At 40.4% G+C, this 20,298-nt stretch overlaps 1 protein-coding gene across 2 annotated transcripts in view; it reads right to left on the bottom strand.

Annotated features, from left to right (window-relative positions):
* The window catches only part of LOC104147228 (BDNF/NT-3 growth factors receptor), a 206,104-nt gene that overhangs the window by 152,373 nt on the left and 33,433 nt on the right, over window positions 1-20,298 (bottom strand). For both annotated transcript variants that reach the window (XM_068927293.1, XM_068927294.1), the window contains exons 6-9: window positions 12,520-12,656; window positions 9,663-9,795; window positions 7,828-8,127; window positions 2,828-2,860 (exon numbers count right to left, since the gene is read on the bottom strand). In XM_068927293.1, coding sequence (XP_068783394.1) covers window positions 2,828-2,860; window positions 7,828-8,127; window positions 9,663-9,795; window positions 12,520-12,656 — 603 coding nt within the window. The remainder of the gene's footprint in view (window positions 1-2,827; window positions 2,861-7,827; window positions 8,128-9,662; window positions 9,796-12,519; window positions 12,657-20,298) is intronic.

Here is a 20,298-nt window from a genome sequence, read left to right as displayed (position 1 = left end):
ATGCACTGAAGGACTAATGAGAACTATGCAAAGTATTTCAGGGTCTGTGAATCCTCTGAATACGGTATTATATTCAAATGCGAAAGGGATAAAGTAGGCCACTTTGGTACATTGGCACTGCATGCCATTTCCCACTGTATAACTGTGAAGAATTTGAATTTGAATTAGTGCCAGAGTTTCAAAGTCTCCTGAAATGGATGAGCTAGGCAAGGAAAACATGCGCAACAACCATCCAGCCAAAAGGGGGCAATTCTGAATTAAACAAATTCCTGTTCGTTTTATTATGAAATCCTGATATAGCCACATCACATTCGGATACAGACAGGGTCACGCCTCTTGACTCACGCTATTGCTTCAGGGCTCGATTCCCTGGTGCCTAGTGCCTTGTGCAGCCACATACACCAATGCCAACGGAGGTAAATCACTACTCAGCCAGGGTAGTACTTTGCAGCCGTTTTATAAACAAGGTGTAAAGCAGCCGGGATGCAGACAAAAGCACGGTCACAGGCACCAGGGAGTCTTTTTGTAAAACACTCCTGGGAGGTCGGTTTTATGGGGCATACTGTCTCTTTCATTTTTTATGGCCACGTTAGAAAAAGCAGGATGGCATAAAAACATGAATTAAGCGCCAAGGAAGCTGGCTTAGCATTTGATTTCCTACTCAGCCTTGAGCAAGTCACTATTTCTGTGTCTCAGGTACTTCTCATACAAAACGGTGGTAACCCCTCCTCCTTATCTTTCCCACGGGGCCCTGCAGAGATGGGTTACGGGGGATTAAGGACTGCGCTGCGCTTTGCGCATAGGGGGCACCCCACGCACAGGCTCCCCGCCATCCCCAGCAAACGTAATATTGCCGGCGCTTCAGTCAGCTCTCCAGCTCTCCCGTGTCCCACAGCATTTTTAAACCTTTCAGTGGAAGACGTCTGCAAGTTCCCTCACACGAAGTGCACAACGCGGGAGGCTGGACCCCGAGGGACGGCCCCGGCTGCGCACGGGGGAGCTGATGGCCAGAGCCCCCCCCGGCGGCAGCCCCCCATGGCCTCCGTGACACCACGAGCCCTACCGAGCCGGATGAGCTCGCAACTCCCACTGACTGTACCAGCAGTGCTTAAAAACGTAGAGCTGCAGCATAGCAAGCTTCAGGGTCAAGTCCTCTACAGCTGTCTACACCCTTTACACTGCACATTTGTACTACGTTTGGCATAGGAGACTCAAAAGTAGGTGTCAAAGGGAAGAACGGGGTGGAGAATGGGACCTTTACATCCTCCTTCCCACAGAGTCTAATTTTAAGGGTAAACAGAATAGCATATAGATGAAATGAAGCTACGAGGAATCGCCTGTCCCCAGGGCGGGGGCTAACCCCAGGGCAGCTCCTGCAACGGGCCACGCAAGCAGCGGCTCTCCCGAGATGCAAGTGTGACAGTTTCCAGACTTTTTAGCCAGTCTTATTTATTCATCTCACTAACTAGACTTGTGAATTTGGAATAATTAAGGAAGCGCTCTGGACTACAAAGTGCTTCACAAAGCAAGCACTGAGTCACTGAAACAAAGATCAAAGCCACCAATTTCAAAAAGTAGGAAGAAAAACCAGAAATAAAAAGGAATGCTGTTTTAATCAGCACTAGATCTTTCAGGCTCTGATCCAGTCGCACAACCCAAAGCACACATTTCAACAGAATCTACCAAAGTCAACTAATCACGGTACTCACATGGTTGAAGTCATACACACGCATCAAGACCTTGGTAAACACCTCAGAATCAAAATCTTTACGTATACAACTTATACAACACAACACATGTAGGAAACTGTGCAGACCATCACCCCCTTTCCTCCTCTCCTTCCCCCCCGCCCCAACCCTGGTCAAAGAAAAAGAATTTGGAAAAAGAGGGAGGGGAAGCTATTTCCTAGGAATTTAAAGCCAAATTGATGCTTCAATTGCACATTTGCTGAAGTTTAATGACATGGAATGGAATCAAAGCAATAACATTTAAATCAGCTTAAGGAAACTTGAGTCATGTGCCATTTCATCCAAACAAAAGTACTCTGAACAGCTTCTGCTGGAAGTTAAAGGGTGTTTTGGATGCGTTGGTGAGGATGGACTTTCATGCTGAGCAGAAGTACATCAGAAGCGTTATCTGAAATTAGCTAGTTGTTTTTCAGGTTGCAGCTTCTGTGATAGTGCACACTGGTTTTCACTAGGTACAGCCTAAAACATTTTGCCTAACAAAAAACTAAGGTGAACACCGTGTCATCAAATCTTCTGGCACACACTCAGATATTACTGACTTGATATTCTGCTTATGCAAGAGAGATTAAGGGAAGGTACAAAAGAGCGGACAGAGAAAAATAAATTGCCTACAGGAAAACTCACTTGTGCCAACCTCATTTTTAAGGGGGATTTAGGGGAACATTTTTGGAGGCAAAACAAGTATAGAACCATCCCTGGAAAAATAAGTTAAGTTATATAAGGAGACATCATGAACTCTCATTCCTTCAAGAAATGCTTCTGAAAGGCTCAGAAAATCTCATGTCCATGAGCTACATCAGACAGCTGTCATCCTGCAGGACCGATTGTAACTACCGGTAGCAGTGGATTTTTGCTTCTCCTAATTGGAATCAAAAGCAGCAAAGCAAAACGTCACATTGCCCTCATTTTTCTTAAATAACATAAGGCAGGAAAAGAACCAACAACACAAAGTACCTTTTAGAACTGTGTTATAATATGTGCCATTTCAGTTTAACTGAGCCTGACATTCAATCTTTTAGTGGTTTGAGTTCCTTCATTTCTATCATTAAAAGAAAAGAAAAAGAAAATCAAATATATACCATAAACGTCTGGATCCACAATTGGGCCACTACCTGTACGTGGAGAAGAGAAAAAAAAAAAAAAAGAAAAAAAAAACCTTTGTAAATAGATTGCAAATTTTGGAACATTAAGAGTTTCTTCAGGAATTTTTTTAAGAGTTCACATGTTATTTGCAATAATGGTCAGTATCTACACAAATACAAAGTAACATCAATATATTGTTCTAGTTGTTCATCAGATTACTCTTACAATTATTCTAGAGCAATTCCAACCATTAACACTTTGCTTTATGTGAAATGGCTAATGCATAGGGCATTAGCTCTGGTAAAAGCAAGCATATTTCTCAAATAGACAAAACTCTGCTCTGCAATGTTAATGCATATCTGGAAAAAGTGAAGCAGCAAGTGTCATTGTTGAAAATTAATGTTAAATTCTCTCCGACATTAGGTGGAAGCAGACCTTGGTGGGAATTACAATCAGTAACTTTCATCTGGTTGAAAAATTTTGGAATTAAATCACTGGGCAAACGGATTTAGAGCCAGCTGCAGCTGGCAAATTAAGGGCTAGAGGTAGCAATAGACTAAGCAGCACCACTTCATTCACTCTGTTAGAGGATGCTCCCAGGAAACCAGCTGCTCAGCTGATGCACAGACACAAATCTTTCTGAAAGAGTAAGACCTTCCGTAGGCAAAGAAACTAGAGAATCCAGCCTTCACACAAGAGGACACCCGTCTAGTCCATACCCTTCTAGATGTTACTAGTTACAGGTTGCAGCTTTTTCTAATTACTGCACATCTGTAAGGCTGAGCACATAAGTGAGCATAATGCACAGAACGCTCACTGGAAGTAGTATACTGTTAGTCTAATCACTCGTTGACAGATACTTGTGCTATATTTCAACATACTCATTCATCCTGGTCTATGATGTATTTACAGCATTTATAGCATGTCTCATTTGGTAGGTGCTTAATTATCTTACTCTTTCTTTTTGTTATTGTGAAAATAAAATTAACAGTTAGTTAAAACCTCTAAAGATGAATCAAACTTCAGAACACCTAATTCTCTGTATTGTATCATACAGTATTTCCACACCAGTGGCATTAAACTGGCATAAAGCCACTATGAAGTATGACCAGAACACACGTTTCTTTTTAAGCCAACAGCAAGAGACTCTGTATTGAAAACAAAAAACAAGAGTTGCAACCTATCTGCAGAATGACAATAGATAATTAGGTTCATTTTAAATACATTTGAAGATATAAGACCCAGAAATACAGGTTAAAATGACCCCATGAGAATGGCAACGGCCAGCTAAGAAATAAACCACAAGTGACATGACCAGGTACTCCTATCTGTTCTCAAGCAACTTCTGACTAGGCTTTTCTGTCCATAAATCTTCACAGATTCAGTTTTTCCAGTACAAAACATTTAGCTGATGAAAGAACGTATTTCCAATTTACCTTCTGTATGAGTCCTACTTCTCATGATCTAAAGGAAGACGAAAAAAATCTTCCTAGACCTTCACTCCTGAATTAAATGCCAACACTGTTGTTACTGTCTACCAGAATTGGGATAAAATAATCAGACTAATTTAACCTCTAATTCCTGCTAGGGGCATATGTTCTAGGAAGTCATCTACCCTGTTCAAAAGCCTTTCATATAACTAAACACTTCACATGAAATAAAGTTGCAAAATCAAGAAGTTAGTTAGACCAAACCCCTATTTCTATACAGTGTTCCCTATATAAAAACATATCTACTCAATCATCAAAGCAGTGGTTGAAGCTATTTTAACATGAAATCTCACCACAGTAATTCTACATGTTTACATGCAATTATTTTTAATGTAAACAAAGAACAGCATTGTTGTTTTGGTCTCTGCTAGGACAGGTTGTTGTGCAAATAAACTATTATAGACATATCTTATCCAATCATCTTTATAAACTGCATCAACTACATTTGGCTTGCTTAATTCTTTCTTTACAAAGTTGACATTTTCAGAATAAAGCAGCAGCAAAAAACTCAAGCCAAAAAAATGCTGCTGTGAAACAGCCCCATGATATTATGCCACTCTATCAAGACGCTACTTCTAAGGCATATGTAACGTATTCTTTTATCTTGACAAGATACTACGTGATTTGAGCTCCTTCAGCTCAATTTTAGAGTGGAGGGCTGGGAGATGAACAAGCTTACTTACAAATATAGTTATTATTGTTAACAGTCTCTCTAGTGCTTGTTAGCTTCTATAGATCGATTTTGGAAACAGCCCCCACAATAAAACATGGGTGTTTCTTGCTTACCATTTGCTGCTGAAATAGTTAAATTATCCTCAGCAACAAGAGTTACACTGGAGTTCATGAAGTTTAGCAGATTAAGACTAGTTAAAAAAGACTTCGTTAATAGAATGTGAAATTTATTCTCCCAGACTTAGTATTTCGAAAATAAGTTTTAATTTACATTAGCTGTGATATCATTAACTTTATCCAAATCCTGCCACGGTACATGCCTTCCTCCCCTTTATGCCTGCATCCTTAGTCCAGCAAAAAACGTTCTGCAAGTAGCGTACTGGAATCTGAAAGCATCCTCGCACCAATCTTGTCCCTATTGTATATGATAGAACTTTGAAAGTGGGGGATTACGCTGTGACAAAACAATATGCTTCAGATTTTGCTGAGTTTATTTTAAATAAACAGGTGAAGGGTTTTAAAATTTGCTTTCTTTTATCTTTCAGTGCATTTGCCCGTAAGTGATGTAATAACCACGGAATCGGTTCAAAGCTCACTGATGATACCCCACCCCATGAAACATCGTGGCTGGTATTTAATTCAGTCATGAAGGCATGGAAATGAACATAATACCAGGGCGTGGGCCTAATCTTTATGCTTCATTGTATGATATGTGGGCCAAAAGAAGAAACTACACAGTAACGACAGGGCTGAAAAGGCCTTTTAAGGGTTTGAAAAATCCTGGCAGTGCTTTAAATAGTAGTAGAAGAAGAAAAAAAAAAACAACAGTACTACAATGCATGGAGGATTTTAGTTTTTTAACATTTGCTTTTATGCCAGCTTCTGTGTAGGAGGCAACAATGTTGTGGAATATACTAAAGCTCAATGTCATGAGCCCTACGGGAAAAAACCCCACTAATAAAAACAATATTGAGGAATCTAACTAGATGAGCAATTTCCCCTGTTGTTAATTTTTAAAACTGGTTTGGTGCTGTCCACTGTGCATGAACTGATTTGTAATACAGTTACATCCTCTCTGTATGTATTCTAGTTTCCTCTATAGAGCTTTTGTGAAGCTTAATACACCGGAGAGCTTGAGAAATGCTTAAAAAACAGAGCACAGATTATCTTGGGAGATTTAAATTGCTTATAATTACAAAAATGAAAGAACAAATAAATAATGCTGTCTTTCCGGAGGATAGGGAGGATAACTGGGAGGATAACTTCTGTTCTATTTAACAATTTAAAAGGCCACAGCTGGGAAATTTTAAATCTACAGGGGAGAAGCATAAAGGGAAAAGGGAGCAGTGAAATGTATTTGAATCAAAGAAAAAAATCAAATTCATATAAATGTATTAGAGTAATTGTTATTCTGGTAAGAAAATGAAGCCAGGTTCATATTAAATAATCAGAGTCTAAAGAACTTGTATGCAGAATGTGTATGAGGTAAAATGTTTTACTCAACTGTTATAATGCAGTATTAGAGGATGCCAGTAGCTGAAACCATGGCATGTTTTTATAATGATTCTATTTAAGGAAGGACTCTGGAGAAAAAACAGGAGGGGAGTTACTAAAAGCAGCGGGAGTAAATAGAGTCTGGCTGTATCAGCTCTTCACCTTCTTCTTCTAAGAGTGGGAAAGGAAAAGAACTGCCATCTCACTCCCCATAGCAGACTGAGCTGATAGGTACAAATGTTAAATACGGGCTGTATTTTTATTGTCTAGAGCCTGCAACGTAGGAGAGAGAACTTAAATGTTCACCTTTTTTCTAATCACATAACATTAGCACTGCACACTGCTGTTTCAGAAAAGAGGGAGGCTATTTCTATCCCATAGTTAAAAAGCCAAAGGTATACACATACTCATATTTTTAGATATGAATCTCTGAGTATGTGCACAAAAACATGCCTGTATTTCCACTCTTGCTGTGCAAGGTCCACTGAGAGTTTTTTCATACATAGCAGTACACTTACATGTATGCCTTCTTACTCTTACAGTCCCTTCTCTTATGGCTTTGAAGATGTGAGGAAAGATGAAACCACGATGAACATCAACCACTTACAGCCATCCCCGCAGTTCAGCAAGTTAGTCCACCTTGAGGTGGCTCACATAGCACTTAGGAGGGCTGACCTGGAGCCTTTGGAGCAGTATAAGATGCATACATTTAACGGCAACCATCTTGAGCATGGATATTCCTAGGCATGCAGGTGCCCGACCTTCACTGAAATGACTGGGAATTAAATGTCTAGTTGCCCGTGAGGACCTGAGACCTTGCCCATCCTGCCTCTGGCTTGTTTTCTCTCCAGCTCCCTCTGGTGTCCTAAACAATATATGAGCACGGAGTGGCGGCCTACATTATCGATTTTGTAACAAGGCACTAGATCCTTTGCAGGCGTACTCCCTGTGCCCTTGGACACGCTGCCTAGTTGCACTCATCCACGGTGCAGAAAACTTGCAGACTGACTGAAGTGGCACTCAGTGCTTTCCAGGATCAGAACCTAGACTAGAGAAAGCACTTCAGAAATAGTGATGTTTTACAGCCTTAGCTGTATCAGCTGGTGCTGATAATGGTTACTCAAAGCGAGGATTTAGGGAGCTTTAGCACAGCCCCTCTTGAGGAGCAATAAACAAGAAACTGTTCAAGAAAAATATTTTTTACAACTAATCCTGATGACCTTCATTCAAAGAAGAACGTGTATATAAAAAGCTTCCTCCAAAATAGGTAAGCTGTCCAGCAGCACTGTCCCCACTGTCTCATCAGTTTGCAATTGCTAACATAAAAACATTATACTCACCATCTCCCGGCACCGACATGAAATGAGCATCAACCCGTTTTTCATCCTCTCCATAGTCGTTCTTTGCCAGCAAGGTATAAGCACCATTGTTCAGATGGGTAGGGTTGTCCAGCTGAAGGCAGCCATGGTATTCACTTTGATTGATAACATGTATTTTAGTACAGATGTATTCAGACTCATTCAGTATAGCCCCTTCATAGAACCACTGCAAGGTGGGTTTAGGGTTCCCTTTCACAGTGAATGGAATGCACCAGTGGTGGTCCGGGGTTGGAGATTCAATAAATGTGATATTTGGTGCAACTATATTGGAAAAAAGAGTGAAGAACATCAGAATATCCTGAACATGGCTTTTTTCCCCCCCCTCCCTCGAGTTATCAGGGAAAATATCTGTTATCCATCAGCGCTAAAATATGCTTGTTTAGGCATTACTATACCTATCTGGAGGATACTCACATAGGAGGCCCACCTGCTCTGCCTACGATACTATGCTCAGAACTGAAATGGGGCCATTCTTCAAAAAGAAACAAAACAAACTAGCTTCAGACAAAGACTGAACCCCTGTTGAGCTACTCAGACTCTGTGAGGTGTGGAAAATTCAGTTACCGGATCACGGAGAAGGGAGAGAGAGCTTTTCACTGTGCTAAAAATGGCGCAGAGGAACGCTGAAGGAACAAAACAGTATTAAAAATAGTTAAAAGTTGGCTAAAAGCAAGCAGCACTGGAAATATATTCAGCTAGGAATCCAGACTTTCAGATGATTTTCTTCACAGAATCAAAGGCAGAGCAGATGATTTCATTCCCTGGATTCTTCCATGAGGAATGTATTTTTGTGCGATACGTTTTCTTTGTTCAAACCTGCTGAGGTTTACAGGCTCATACTCAGAAGATTGTTCCAACACCTTGCATGCTATTTCACTGTTGGGAAATTTTCCTTGATATTCAGTTTTAACTGCATCCAATTTCGTCTAGTTAAACTCCGTTTTATCAATCATAACAGTGCCACTTTGAGAATCTCATTTACACTGTTCAAACATTTCTAGTTTATGTCCCTTCCCACAGCTATTACATATCCAATTTCAACCTACAAGCCATTTGAAGTGCATCTATAGTAATTTCACTAGTTTACTCTGTCATGAGCACATGCTGAACAAAGTTTTCCATCTACAAAGCGTTCCATTCCCATCTTCCATTAAACAGAGGGTTGCAACTTGTGAAAACATCCTGTCTATTTCACATAAAATGAGTTCAGGCTGGAATCTTAGATCTAAGACGCCAAAGTCTCTATACTCATGTCCCTTCCCCCTTCCTTGGCCCTGACAAATTAGTACACTATTCAAAGCTATGACAAATAAATTTACATCTGGCAGAACAAATGTTGCAAGTGTGTTATTTTTTGAATAAAGCAGTTGTGGCCTCAGATTTAAAAGAATTTGAAAATTTGTAATTTACTGCAAATAATTTCTATGACCCTTCTGAGGTGTTCCTGTTTCTTAGATTCATAAGAACCTAAGTGTGCATATGCACACTGTTACGAGCTTTTTCACACTGACAGTGCCACTGAATATTTTGGGTTTCAGGCGTTTACCTGCAGGTTGTCCAAACTGGAAGATAAAGCGTTTAGACACACAATTTTTGCAGAAGCACTCAGAGCAGAAAAAGATGAAAATAACAACTGCTGGTTGGGCTATTCCCAGCACTAACTGCAACAGATAGTTCACATGCTTTCAGGGTGCTCTCCTTTCAACAGCATGCACGCCCAGCAAATATTTATACCCAGACCAGTTGGTGCCAGGGTGGTGTGGCCCTGGGCGGCGCGTGCAGCCCTGCTTACGTACAGAACACCGTGAGCTCGGCAGACGCCTGGTCCTCTCCCACAATGTTCTCCGCTACGCAAGAAATCCACAGTCCGCTGTCCATGGATGAAACGTTTTTTATGGTTAGCGAGGCAGGATTCTTACTTGTGTCACTCTACAAATGATCAGAAAAATACGTATGCATCAACTGCAGCATAAAGAAACAAGGGCAAGAGCGCCATTGGCCACAGTTCAACGGCATTTTCCAGTTTCATGTCCTTTTAGCTGCATCAGCCTGCAATTAATCAAAGTGTTACTTTGGTGTCTTATCCAAACAGATGCAAAACACCTAAAGAACCAGTTGTAACCATCAGTAGCAGGGGATTTACAGCCCCAAAAGAGCTGCTCTGCTGTGAACACTACGATCATCCGTTCTTCCATCCTGTCGCTTTTAGTTTCTCCCTTCTTTCAATACTTCCTCCCCTCTACACAAATTGTTTTTTCTGTATCCATTCCTCTGCTCGCCCCCTCTTCCATTTCATGACTGATTTCTATGGTCTATCTCAGCTCTCCTTAATGTTTTTTCTTCCCCTCTGTGCTCTGCTCAGTCCTTGCTTTACTCTTCCTTTTATCTCTCTCCTTTACGCTTAGCTTGACACCTCTTCTACTGCTGCCTTCTGAGCTGTACTACACCTTCACAACAACGTGTCAAAGCTGGCTGTTACAGCCTCTATTTTCTTAAATCAGGTCCTTAAAATGATATCCAATTACTATTTCTCTACTTAATTTCTTTTTATAAAATGTGAAGTTATTTTCTTAGAAAGGAAAGGAACCAAAACAAGTTTAGAAAATAAATAACAATGAGGATCATCATTTAAAAAACTCCTCGGGGGGGGAATTCTTCTTAGTGTACACACAACACATGCTTGATGCTACACAGAAGGCAAGCAAATGACATGCTGTGCCTGTAAAACCACAGTGACTTCCAGTGACAGCCTGTGGGGATATGGGGGAGCACTCCTGCATGTGCCGTTGCAGGACTAGGCAATGCCGTTGCATTGCCGTCTAAACGTCAAGACGACACTTGAACTCCACTGAAGTCAAGCGTCCCACGGATTTCAGTGTGACCCCAGGGGAGTGGAAAAGCCAACACCCCAAAGCACATTTCTCCTCGGCCATAACTCTTCAGAGGCAAACACTCCTTGGGGCAAGAGTTAGAGCCTGGGGCTCAATCGCAGGATCAGCGCTGAAAAGTACAGCAAGAGAAGCCTAGCTGGCATCAACAGAATTATACACCAGCTTACTAGCCAAGCATGCGGTTAAGTTTGCAGGACTGGAGTTTAGTTTTAACTTTTGGTAACATTTCTCCTTGTAAAAGAGGGGAGAGAAGAAAAACAGACAAAAGCAGCATAGGAGGTGAAGAAAAGGAAGGCAGAAATAGAGATATGGAAGTGACAAAGAGAAAACAAAACCAACACTTGCAGAAAAGGGTATGATAGTTGAGAAAGGCAAATGAGCTTTAAAAGGCACTCTTTCTTCTGCTACTGAAAAGACTACTGTGCTACATGGCTAAGGTTGTAGCTACCTATGTTATAAGCCCCTCTGAAATCTCACAAAGTTATGCCAGGACAGAATATTTCTGGAAAACTTGAAGCAAACTGAATATGGCATTTCAAAGATAGCAAAGTTAAAAAATGAGGTGATGTCACTTTTTGAACAGTATCCCACATTTGTCTTGGCTCATAACTAAAAAAAAAAAAAAGAAAAGAAAAAGAAAAAAGCACGACTTGGCATAGTTTCCCAAAACTGTTTTAATTTCTTATTCTTGATGATGACTGGTGCCTTTGGGTAGTTGTACAGATTAGAGAGAAATTCACAAATAAAACTGGAGCTCTGCAGAGCTGTTATTTATGAAAGTTGAAAGACAGGCTACTCAAATTCTTCATAGGCCTAATGTAATGAAGTCTGTGCAGAAAGTGTAGAGAGTAAGAGACCTCAGAGGTCCCGTTTCTTCTGCACTGCAGGAACGGCTTTGAAAGTACACACCATACACTTTGTACAGAGCGGACAGCTGTAGGCAGTTTGTACCCTCACGAAAGCAGAGGAGCTGAGGCCATAAAATTGTAAATAATGGGAATTTTTGCACAGTGTAAATAACGGCAACTTAAGAAATCAGCAGCTGCATGCCGAAGACTTGCTTAAACACTTCTCCTTATCAACATCTCCATCAGAAAGAACTTAAACTCCACTCACACACAGTCTAATGGACACAGAATATGGGGATCTGAGGAAACAAAAATTCCCACTGTCTGGATGGTTTCATTGTGGAAACATTTTCAAACTTCATAGGAGAAGCTTGCTATTTCTTTTAGCAAAAGCTGCACTTTGACTTTCGAAGCTTTCTGTTGTGACTTCGTTTTGTTAAAGGAAAATGAAACAAACCACAAAGTAATTAATATTTACAACCAAAGTTTCGGTACACCAAGCTTTTTTTCTGAAAATATAATAAAATTAGAGACATACAGCTTTTCTCATGATTAGAGTAGATTAGACTTACTGGGTCTACTCAGGTATTTCTGATTATAAGAAAGCACTTAAGCTTCAGGAACCTGATTCGCTACACTACTTCCATGAAATTACAGCACTCTCTTTTACAAATGAATGTCCAGAAACTTAAGTGTAAACCAGTTTCTTAAGGAATGCATGCTTGCCATTTTCCAAAAGCAATGCAGCAGTCACCCGAAACTGAAAGCGACTGGAAAGTAAATGCACTCCAAATATTAATTCTCTATTTCATATTTTTGATAAAAAATTAAGTAAAACTGTAGATGAGGCTCTATTCCATCCTTTGGCAGATGTGTCTTGTCTGGACTGCCACACATTTGAATATGAAACTTACCTCATGGTTTGAAACAAGATTGGAGAGCACCCAGGACACATTAGGGGGTGGGCCTCCAGTAGTATCACAATACAACGTGACAGTCTTTCCTTCCACAACAGTGATGTTATAATTGCTTAAGTTTGCAGAGGGCAAGTCTATGATACAAGCAAAAAATAAAGAGAAAAGAGAAAAACATGGATTTGCATTAGCCAGAAATAAACACTGCTCATCTTCTACGGGAAATGCATGAATACAATCAACAATACTGCTTAATCAGAAATTGACTGTGGTCAGTTACTGTCCAGGCAGGGAGTACAAACAGCATCTTTGAAAATATGTAAGTACAAGTACAGTAAACTGCTGCATAATCTTTTTCTGTGCCTATTCCACTTCATACCCTCAGCAAACATTACATCATGTGGAAATATATTAAGCTAATTATATAGGGGCATGTTTTAGATGGGCGAAGAGAAGTTATCCTAATCTCAGTTTTTTGCTTCCTCCTATGCCCCCTCAAAAACCTTCATTCTTTAAAACATGAAATTTTATCCTAAGCTGTCATCTTTGTGGAAGTTGCAATGAAATCTTTGTTCCAGTGACTCATTTCCACTGTTCTTCACTACGCTAACAGGAAAATCCCACTAGCCCGTGGTGTCGCGTAGGAGATTGCGCCCGTCCCTCTCCTATCGGCTGCAGAGAGCAGGGCAGAACTGACATCCTCAAGGCAAAGGCAGCAGGAGGGCGCGAAGGAGAGAAAGGACCGAGGGCTTCAGCGGCGGCAAAGGGCTGCTGCCCCGAGGCAGAGTTACCCACTGCTCTCAATAAAGCACAAAAGCTGGGTGATGGTACCGCTCACCAACCCTTGCAAGAACTGGGACTCCCCCTCCATCTCACAGAGCTATAAACCACCGCGTATCTCCTTCTTCAGCACCCAAAGCAATGGGCGCCTCCGGAAGAGTAACAGCTCCAGTGCACCGAGACCTTCCAAAGACCCAATGAGTTTTAGGCTCCCTTGGAGCTGACCTCCTTCAAAAACAATGCCAGCAATGTTGATAGACTTCAGGCACACAAGACCTCACATGTCTTATTTATTTATATGGCAAACAATTATGCAACATGCTGGAAATACCAGATCTCTCTTAAGAGATACGGTGCCATCGTTTGGAGTTGCTAAGCACTGTAAGTAGCCTTGCCCTCAGTTAGGAGGAATTTCTCATCAGCAATTCTAGGCATGCTTTGCTTGCAGAGCTTACTTTACAGCAGAGCTTATCCGCTATGCTGGATATGTATGTATTATTTTACAATGACTTTTCTTTTCCTGAAACAATGCTTCTCTTTCTTCCTCCCCACCCCCCCTTTTTTTTTTTTTAATTAAGAGGACAGCGGTTTCATCATGGACCTGCAGGTACAGAAGTTTAGCAGAGGGTTTTTATTTTATGAAAAAAGTCCCATGCAAACAATTAACCATCTAATTAGTGTGAATTGTAACACACTAATATGTTTGCTAGAAGTTCAGTAGAAGCTATATGTATCGGAAATCTCTAAGTTTAATTAGTTCAATAAAAATGAAATGAGAACAAGCAATAGCAAAGAGAAGACAAATTATTTTCCAGGCAATGCTTTCTTGCCTAATAAGCTTTGAAAATCAGAGCAAACTATACAATAACCGCTTCAACAATCCCCCTAGTGCTTTGAGGAGTGCTGTAATGTGATTCTTACTATAGAAGAAATCATGGATTTCTTCTATTATGTTCGCTTTATAAATCATATGTTGACGTTTACTGAGACAAAGCTGAACGGTTTGTATGCTTTGATGCAGTAATCTGTTAGCTAAGGTAGCCATCTGCTCTCGCTTGCTGTGAATTCAAATCTCAGCACTGCCTGTCAATGAGCTGAGCAGGAAAGAAAACTAATCTTAGGGAACATTTGGATATTAATTATCTGGGTTAGGGGAGAGGGAGAGAAGCAATGAGATCCTTGGCTTATAATGAGATCCTCATAAAGTTACCCTTCCACACCACCTCTGAAAACCACTTCAGCTGCTGTTGCCAGACCTGAACTTGGAAAGAGATCAAGACCTCCCTCTTCTCCCTGACACTACTCACTTGGGACAAGGTCTGCATGACAGATTAGTGTTTCGCTGTACAAGTTCGCACAGTTCCTGCTAACCTATCATTTCACATGAAGCCTCTCAGGTAAGCAAAAGTAAAAACAACTTTGCTGCCAGGAAGTCTTCCTTTAATAGCCATTGAGTTCTGAGAAAACTTCTTTCTGCAGTATGCCTGTTTACAGGATGGACAATTGAAAGTGGTGAATTTCGCCAGTACCGCTTCCCATCCAGAACCAGCTGCAGTTCTGTTTATTCGCAAAAGCCTGCACATGCCATGTTGGTGTTATCTCTCTGAGGGCAACAGTTACATTTTGCTTGTAACCTGCTAGAAGGTTATAAAATAATGGTGCTTATTATTCTACAGGGTCCTAGAATTACCCTAGAAACCAGTGGCAAGCTCTTACAGAAATTCTTCCAGTAAAAAGTAGTAACATAATTGTCACATTACTACCAAACGTGTATTTTGTTTCATTCCCTTTTGCAGTCATAAGAGGTAGTTAGAAAATACACCAAAAATTGCTTTGGGATTCATTTTTTCTGGTTAGCTATTTTGAGCTAGTGAACTTTAATGTGAGGCCATTTTGGCTTTTGCTTCAAGTGGTACCCAAACCGCTCCACTGCAGAACACACACTGGTGTCGAGGGGCAGCTCTGCTCAGAAGAGGAGGATGTCAGCATAAGACCTTGTATTTAAAGGAGGTGATACAGGGCACTTACGAATAAGGCAGTGAGGCCAAGCAGCAAAACTCGCAGTCACAACTCACAAATAATTGCATATAAAAAAACCTCAATGTGCCCTAACAGAAACATACGCTCAGTACACATGTCCAGCGTAGTATGAGACCATTTGCAAAAGTCCCTACCATTTTGATACCTACAGTTACAAAGATTTCTAACCCTGCTGCATTTATTCCTGACTTAATTTGTTTAAAAAATGATGTTGGAGATAACTACCTCGTCTATGGATAGAGACGCACGTTTTATAGGATTTTGTACATAGTACTTGATCCAAGCAATTAGACAACAGGTTCACATAGTTTTGTATGCTGCCAGCATGGTAAGTTTAGACTGTAGCATAAGAAACCCACGCAAGGCAGACATGACATCATCTTGCCACAGGTCTCATCCTGATATCTGTCAGACAGAGATTAGCCTATGCCCCAAAGTATGAAATGTAATATCTTTTTCAAACTTTGATAGCATGTATTATTATAATTCTGGATATTAGTAATATCCATTAGTATCCAAATTATTTTTTAAGTTTGCTATGTTCTTGGCCTCAGCAACTATCTGGAGAAGTGAGTTTCACACACATCTCGTCCAGCCTGTGTGCAAGAGTATTTCCTTTTATCAGCTCTGAAATTTATCTTTAAAATTCAAATCCATTGAGTGCTGTTCCCTGCGGACAGGAAAAGACTTCTTAAGACTTCTTAATGGCCTTCTTAAGGCCATTCTGGGTTATTTATTCTTCTCTTGACTCTTTTCTCTTAAAAATTTATCCAAAGTTTTTCAATCTCTTCTCAAAAAAGGGAGCATAGCATTTGCTACTAAGAATTTGTAATGCAGAGAGTTATATGATATAGTAGATACATAACAAGCATACACTAAAACCAACGTGTTTCGTTGTGTATAGGTGCATAAAGGGTATGTTATTTCATGGCATAGAGAAAATCCATTTCCATGTTCAAACTGATGAAACTTCATCCAGGGAATAGGCAGCTCTGAATTAGAATACGCAGTCACTCCTATCCACCCCATGCACAAATGGGCACAACAGAGGCAAGTGGAGTGGGGCAGGCGGACAACACATTTATGTCAACCGAGCCTCTCCAGATATCATGTCAGGCATTAGCAGTAACAAACTATCCTTCAACTTTAGGGTCTCTTTACCCTCATAGACATCACACAGCATAAACTGATGGCCTGAGGCCATAGTACCGTGCAACTGTCAAGCATTGCTACTGAATGACTCATATCTTCACAGTGCCCAGCTGGAACTTCAACAATGACAAAACCAAATACTTCGGCTAAAATTTTCAAAGGCTACTGCAGGATTTGGCTATACAACTGTCAGTGGAAATTAATAAAAAGCATGTGTCTAAATTCCAAGCGGGCTTTCAAACTCCTCATGCTGCTACTTACCACTTTCTACAGAAAAGTGGTACCAGCCTGCACTAGAGCCAAACTACTGCTACATCCGTCAAAGGAATGAAATGACCTAATTAATAAATAGCTGAATATTAATACAAACTCTGTAGTCTCTAACTGTACTCTCAGCATAGCTGAATATTAATACAAACTCTGTAGTCTCTAACTGTACTCTCAGCACCAAGCTCATGCTCTAGCCAATATACTACAGCAACTTTTAAAAAAAAGAGGGTTTTAAATGAGGGGAAGGGAGTCCACCATTATAAACATAGGTTTTTTTTCAGTGGGTAATGATCTTCACGGTTATAAAAAAAAATTAATTATCTAATTTCCAGATTGATGCTCCATCTTCAGCTTTCATCTTTTCAATCATGAGATGTGTTAAGCTGCTCAAAAGCCTTTATCAGAAAATTCTCTCAGTATGATCAATTAGCCTCACTAATACCTAAGTAACGACATGATAAAGAAATGAGCACCTGAGAGGATACTACGAATCCAGTGTTGCATCCATTTACGTCACCCTTTGCACGCTAAGCCCCTGATTCTCACACACATATACTCCAGAGACCTACTGACTAACTCCCAGGAGTCCAGCCATGACGCAGTGGCACTAAGTGGTCTTCATCGTGGCCTATGACATCTCATTTTTGCTGGGGACACTTTTGCAGGTCAACCTGTCCTGTGACAAGAACAAGCCGTTTTCAAAAAAAACTGACAATTTTTTTTCTCCATAACAAGCCAACTGCATCTGACTTTCAATAAGGTCATTTTAATCCTTACCTGAAATCCTTAATCATCTTTTTAACAAATATCTCAGAGCCAGAATGACTGAATTAATAGTGAAGCCAGCAACCATCTATTAAACTGAACCAGGTAAAGGCAGACTACCAGAACAACTGATTTATAAATATCCCCTGTAATTCATAAGATACAGTGGTCCAAATCCAGACTATTTGCCTCTCATAAGATTTAGATACTGCCCAAGGTTGTCTGTTTTCTGCTTTTTTTTTCTCTCCAAGCAGGGAGAAAATATATAACTAATTACAGCACCACAGTACAGCTTGGCAACACCCACTACTTGTACTCTCCGGAGCCTGAAAATAGGATGACTGACCATGCAATTTATTAAGAAATGTGCAAATGGATCCTCACATTTCAGATATCTTACTGCTTTCTAAACAGGTTATATTAATGTAAGAAAGACACAGGAAAACTGATGTTTTCTTACATCATTATATTAAAATTCTGCCTTGTTTGAAAATACAGGAATGTTTACAAGTTCTAAAAGGCCTTTCCTATGGGCTTCTATAGATTAAAAAATAAAAAAGGCAAAAAAGTTGCTACGAAAGCAAGCTACAAATCTAGGAGCAATTGGAATGTGATTCACCTCCTCTGTTTCACTTAGCAACTATCTGCAGCCAACAAGCTCTAAGCCAGATTTCAGCCATGGGGTAAGTGGGCATATTTCCATCAAAGTCTGCATATTTACGGGACCAAAAATCAGCCTGGCTGCATCTTTAGAGCGCTGTAAACAGGATACCCTAAAAGGTAACATGCAAAACATAAATTAAAGAAACGTAAACCATTGTTTCCATTTCCTCTTGCATCTCAACCACAGAGTTAAACTTTTGCTCTTATTTAAAGGCCCAATACACAGAATTGTTGCCAAAATCTCTTCACAGAGGTTATTCCAAGACAACAAACAAAACTATTTTGAGTGAAAATAAAAAAAAAAAGTGTTCGGCAAAGATAATGGCAATTTAGCAGAAATGCGGTGACCAAATACAAAATTACCATCTTTATGTACATCTCCTTTGCTCTTGGAGCCCAGAGATTCCTGAATTGAACCTGAATCCACAGAATGATGACAAAAGCTCCTCCTCTAGCCACTGCACTTTAAAAAAAGGGCAAGTCTTGTTATACCCTGTGAAAGAAAAGGCACCAAGGGGAAAAAAAAAAGAGAAAAAAAAAGAAGGAGGAAGGAGGAAAGAAGAAAAAAAAAGAAAAAAGAAAAGGCCTATCACTGAGAGACAGTTTGAGTCCACACATAAGGGCTCCTTGCCAAAGTCCTGAGGACAGTCCCTAAGCCTGGAGTTTAGGACTTTCCCATGCCCTCTACATTTTCCTAATGAGCAGTTCAAGGCATTTGCACACTGAACAAGCTAATTTCAAACAACTTTGTGCAGGACATGCTTGCTTCTTCAGTATACCTTCTTTAAAGTCCAGCTCTCATTTGCTTACCTGCTGGATCTGCTAACTCATGACACCCACCATGGCAGTCCATGGAGGAACGTTGGTTTTCAAGGAAGCAAAACAAATGATGTGGCAGCTCACTGTGAGCCACTCCAATCTGCTAAAATATTAACAGAAATTTTCCCCCCACCATGACACGACTGATGGTCGCATTCAGCCAGGAACCTTTACAGAAAATAATTAAACAAGTACAGCCTCTACCAGAATATGATGATTCTATGTATGTTTTTCCAGGGTCAGTCCACCCTTACTTCGCCTTTAAACACTCCATCGCTCCCTACCACACTAAAATCATCATTAGAAGCAAACGTTTGTAAATGGAGCTTGTGTGCCAACAGCAACAAAGACAAACCTTATTAACTCTTCTTCGCAATTACAACACTAAATATTGCAACCTCAGCAGAACGGTCAAAATGCGCTGCCCTTAACATCTATCCATCCCAGACTGTGATATACTTCATCCAGTGCTTATAATGCCATTATGAAAACTATGCAGGTAAAATCCACCAATTATTGTGCACCAGAGCAAATTCACTTGGTAACGACCTCTCTTCCGTGGTCAACCTGTATGAAAGCTTTGAAGGTTGCTGCTTACATTTCAGACCAAAAGAACAGCTTCTGTGTCCAAAGATTTTTCCTCCTAGCTGCATTAGCTGCTTAACTTCTGCCCAGGCTCTTTCTCTTAAGTTTCCTGGGCCTGACCCTGGTTCTAATAGAAGAAAACTGAACAAGAAAGGATCTTGCAGTACCTGAATCCTTTAATTCACATGGTCCCCAGTATTAACATCAGTCTATCTGCAAGAATTTTCACATTACAAATTTCTGTAGGGCTACCAACCTTATCACCACTTCCCTTGCTAAAAAACTCCTAGAGCTCCTAGAGCTACCCTGCCATGCTCTCTCTCAAGTTCCCTAAACGGTTAAGGAAACTGAATTACATTTGGAGAAATTTTTCCAATTGGTATTTAAGCATCAGTTTATCCACATCAGCCCTCAAAAGGAAACCAGATACATTCAGTATAGTCAGGCAGAATACAGCAGCCACGAGCTTAACAGGCGAACTGAGAGCTAGATAGCTTTGTAATGCAAGTTAATGAGCCTTAAACTAATTTATGCAAACCCCTAATACACAGCTTCTTATTCAGTAACTGCATGTAATGTGGTTGCAGTCTCCCTGAAAATAATGCTGTACTCTCAAATATTACAACAGGAGAAACATGAGATCCTTAAACAGGAACATTCTGGGGTAAGAGAAGACTAGATAAACTAGTAAAATTAATAGGTTTC

The sequence above is a fragment of the Struthio camelus genome, chromosome Z (assembly GCF_040807025.1).
Source record: "Struthio camelus isolate bStrCam1 chromosome Z, bStrCam1.hap1, whole genome shotgun sequence".
NCBI classification, from domain to species: Eukaryota; Metazoa; Chordata; class Aves; order Struthioniformes; family Struthionidae; genus Struthio; species Struthio camelus.
This window is presented reverse-complemented; position numbering and strand designations above follow the sequence as displayed.